Source organism: Phalaenopsis equestris, unplaced genomic scaffold (assembly GCF_001263595.1).
Source record: "Phalaenopsis equestris unplaced genomic scaffold, ASM126359v1 Scaffold000536, whole genome shotgun sequence".
NCBI lineage: Eukaryota > Viridiplantae > Streptophyta > Magnoliopsida > Asparagales > Orchidaceae > Phalaenopsis > Phalaenopsis equestris.
In genome coordinates, this window is record NW_018164976.1 from 230,591 (window position 1) to 235,176 (window position 4,586).

At 41.1% G+C, this 4,586-nt stretch overlaps 1 protein-coding gene across 1 annotated transcript; it reads left to right on the top strand.

Moving 5' to 3' along the window:
• Positions 1–7: 7 nt before the first annotated feature.
• On the top strand, positions 8–2,997 carry LOC110028896 (serine/threonine-protein kinase D6PKL2-like; the record flags this gene model as incomplete). The annotated part of the gene is given in 3 exon segments (XM_020730941.1): positions 8–339; positions 1,891–2,112; positions 2,114–2,997. Coding segments are annotated over 3 exon segments (1,143 nt in total), but the record flags the coding sequence as incomplete, so codon positions are not given.
• Positions 2,998–4,586: the final 1,589 nt, after the last annotated feature.

Consider the following 4,586-nt stretch of genomic DNA (forward strand, 5'->3'; position numbering starts at 1 on the left):
CTCCATCTCGATCGCGGACCTCCGGTTCATCCATCGGCTCGGCAGTGGGGATATCGGGAGCGTGTATTTGGCCGAGGTGAGGGGCGGCCGCGACGGCGGTGTGGTTGTGGCGGCGAAGGTGATGGATAAGAAGGAACTGATCGGGAGGAATAAAAGCGCTAGGGCCAAGACGGAGAGGGAGATTCTTGAGATGCTCGACCATCCGTTTCTCCCGAAGCTGTATGGATGCGCTGAGAACGAGAAGGTGACTTCTCTTCTCACCGAGTTCTGCCCCGGCGGCGATCTCCATGTTCTCCGGCAGCGCCAGCCGGGTAAGCGGTTTGATGAGCACGCTGTCAGGTGAGGGAGTTGCCATACTCTCACTGGTTTAAACTTTCTAATTTCGGTTCTGTAATTAATTATCTATTTTAGGTATTTTTTTTCCATTAATTTCTTCGAGCAACTGTAGAACTGATTTTAGAGAAAAATTTGAACGTACGCTCGTGAGGGAAGTTATTTAGAGAGTTTCAGGGTTATATCCGCATTATACCCCTGTAACTTTTATATAACCTACTTGTAATTTCTATTAAGTTTCTTGCTTACAATAGATTACATGTAGTTTATAAATAAACTACATGAAGGGAGGTTACAGAGGTATAATACGGTTATAACGCAGACGTAAGTGCTGCGGACTCAAATTTTTCTAAAGAGTGAAACCAGTTGCTCGGTTGATTCCATCGATTTAATCTAATTTTTATTTATTTTTATTAATTTCCATAAAAATTTGCTGCCAAGAATGTTGATGTTTAGTTTTGACCTTCTGAAACCTTAAAAACTGACTCCATATATATATATAAAAGATGTTAGATTTGAATTTTAAATTTAAATATAAATATATAAATAATATATCTAATATTTTTTTATTTCGCTTATTTATAATTTGAGCTTTAAAAAAAAATATTTACTTTAGAAGAAAGATTCAAACGTGAGCCAATCAGTTTTTTTTTATTTTTTAGCTCTAATTATATTGACAGTTTATAAATATATAAATATTAAAAATATTGAACATGCACATCTTATGTAGGCTGTAGCCATATATGAGGGCAGCGTTAACTATTAGGCGAAATTTCAATACTCTCAAGAATTGCTTATTTATTTCGGCTTGCTTCATTGTGTTTGATTCTTTACAAGACGGAAAATGACAATTTAGTGCAATTACGTAATTTTATATTCTAATCCCCTGCTTACGATGGAAAATATTTGCGTACATAAGACGTACACAACGCTGCGTACGTTCAAGGGTTATTCAGGGGGTACATGGGGTTATATCAAGATTATATTCCTCTGTAACCTCTTTTTAAACTACCTGTAACCTACAAATGAGTTCCACGCTTCTGTAGTTTCATGGATATAAATAAGTTACACAGATGTTACAATGGAGTTACACGGAGGTTACAGGGGGTATAATCCAGATATAACCCTCCTGTACCCCTGAATAACCTCTGACGTACGCAGTGCTGCGTAGTGCGTAGTCTTATGTACGCAAATATTTTCTGCTTACGATTACATTTAAAAATTCCTCCTTTCCTCGGAAGATCGTCTTGATAGCCAGATAAACAGATTTTAGATGAAATTTCCACATTTTAATTCATCAAAAGTTAATATCTTTTAAATTATATTTCTGCTATCAAATTAATTAAATTTAAGAAAATTTGGTTCATAATCACTAAAAGTTCAAATTTCCTCCTTTCCTCGGAAGATCGTCTTGATAGCCAGATAAACAGATTTTAGATGAAGTTTCCACATTTTAATTCATCAAAAGTTAATATCTTTTAAATTATATTTTTGCTATCAAATTAATTTTAAGAAAATTTGTTCATAATCACTAAAAGTTCAAATTGTTATTTACAGGTTCTACGCGGCGGAGGTGGTGGCGGCACTGGAATACATCCACATGCTCGGCATCATCTACCGCGACCTGAAACCAGAAAACGTCCTCATCAGATCCGACGGTCACATCATGCTCACCGACTTCGATCTCTCCCTCAAAGCAGACATTGGCTGCTCCCCCACCGCCCAACTCATCCGCAACCACCAAACCCCCACCACCGCCGCCGCCCTCCGCCACTACAACCAACACAAACTGCATCCTTCCCAACTGCATCGTCCCCGGCGTGTCCTGTTTCCAACCAAACCGCCGCCGCCGCCACCAAAAATCCCACCGCCACGGCGGCCCCGCCGCCGGATTGGTGTTTGTCGCCGAGCCCATCGATCTCCGTTCAATGTCGTTCGTCGGAACTCACGAGTACCTCGCCCCTGAGATCGTCTCCGGCGAAGGTCACGGCAGCACGGTGGACTGGTGGACGCTGGGCGTTCTAATCTTCGAACTCTTGTATGGAACGACGCCGTTCAAGGGATCCGACAACGAGCTAACTCTAGCGAACATCGTCGCACGGGCGCTGGAGTTTCCGAAGGAGACAATGGTGTCGGCCGCCGCGCGGGATCTCGTCGCCGGACTTCTTGTCAAGGATCCGGCGAACCGGCTGGGATCCACTCTGGGAGCAACGGCGATTAAGAGGCATCCGTTCTTCAGCGGGGTGAATTGGGCGCTGCTGCGCTGTGCGGCGCCGCCGCACGTGCCGCCGCAGTTCTCGCCGGGCGCTGGTAGCTGCCGGAGTTTGTGGGACGATAGCTGTCCGGGGACGCCGGTGGAGTACTATTAATGACAATTATGAGGTGGAGTGGGGGTGGGGTCTTGGGGGCTGGAGAGCAGACTGCGGGTTTTTCGCGCCGGAAGAAGGGGAAAAGGGGTAGAGGGGAGGCGGTGGGGAGGGGTGTGGGCGCGGAGGTGGGCCACGTGGTTGCATGCGGGAGGGGGGTTATTTGAACGGGTGCAGTGTTGGTCCGCTGATTTTGCGGTTGGAATTGGTTTGGGGAGGATTTACGAACATGCCACTTAATTTTTATGTATTTATATTTCTAACAGTTCAGCTTTAAATTAAAATAGTGTTATTTTTAGTTTGGTATAAAAATTTTGGGTGGTATAGATGTGTAAGGTGAAGTATAGGTGTTAGATATGTCAATGTATGGGAATTGAGTGGTATGTATGTAAATATCCCTTTATATAAATAGGATTATAGCATTAAACCTTTTTTTTTTTTTTTTGTGAAATAAAGTTGTTTTTAATATTGTTGTCTCAGATAAAGAGAGAATAAGATTATGTGTGGGTTTTATGTTTTGTTCTAGTTGAATTCGAATCTGTCTTGTGAGTCACATCGAAATAATGGAGTGTAAAAAATTGCTTTTTTATAGCTAGAAATGATCTCCTATTTATAGAAAATGGGATATGGAGTGAACAAATGCATGCTTGTCCCTGTTTTGGAGTGTTATGAAGAGAAACTTGGGACTTCTTGAGGGTTCTTATGAGGCGGCTCGATATATTGATGTGAGAGTTGGGTTGATGTCTTCTTTTGGTTCGATATTCTTGATATTCGCCTCTAGTGGCTTTCATTGGACCAGCTTTGGATCATGGTGTAAGGAAGTTGTACTTGGCCCGTCAGACTTTTTAGCCCTCAATTGAAGTGATTTTTAATATTTGTTATTACCACTCTCTATTATGTGAACTAAGACGATGTCGCAGTTTATAAGTTCTTCTATAGCTAATGGGTATAACAATCATTTGGCTATGACAAGTGTTTAACTGATCATCTTATATGAGTCATTGTCTATATATATTCAATAACGTATATGAGTTGAGAGGGATAAAGGGGAGAGAAATTCTGAGAGGAAGGTGAGGAACCAAAAAAGCTTGTATCGAGATCAAGATCGATAGAGAACTAGAGGAGATTGATTCGTCCCTGAATTGTGCGGTGTAATATCCAAGAAAGTCCTAATGAATTGTTTCTTGATTCCCTCCCGTGAATGTAGGTCTTATGAATCGAATCAGTTCTTGATTCCCTCCCGTGGATGTAGGTCTTATGAATCGAACCACGTAAGTTCTTGATGTTCTTATTTGCATTTTCTTTTCAATTTTCTTTTCCCATTTTGTCATATGTTGAATTTGCACAAGGTCGTGTTGAAGCATTGTTATATACAGTTCCCTAATATAATTAGCTGGGATTAAATGCAAATAATGAGGTTGGGATTAATAATGAATGTGTCCCTAGTGATGACATATATGTACGTGAAGGGAAGGATCGGTGATCGAGACTGTGTAGCGTGCGGTGGATTGCAGCGCATCCAATTCAAGGGGATACAGAGCAGTAAGTAGATGACGGGGAAGTACACTCTTATCCACATGCTATCTATTTTTATGGCTACGGCTGTTAGGTTGTAGCTGGATGCCTCGATGTCCGACAGTGCCCGGATATGGATTTTATTGTCCTTTGCCCTCAAAATCATATTCAAGATTTATGTAAATATCCCTCCATTTTTATGTATTTATATTTTTTAATAATAATCTATTATATATATATATATATATATATATCTGTGTGTGTGTGTGTGTGTGTGTGTGTGTGTGTGTGTGTGTGTGTTATTTTATGTCATTAGGGTTCAGTTTTGCTTTCAGAATTTTTTGCTGTCGACATCTTTTCCCTTGCTACGTT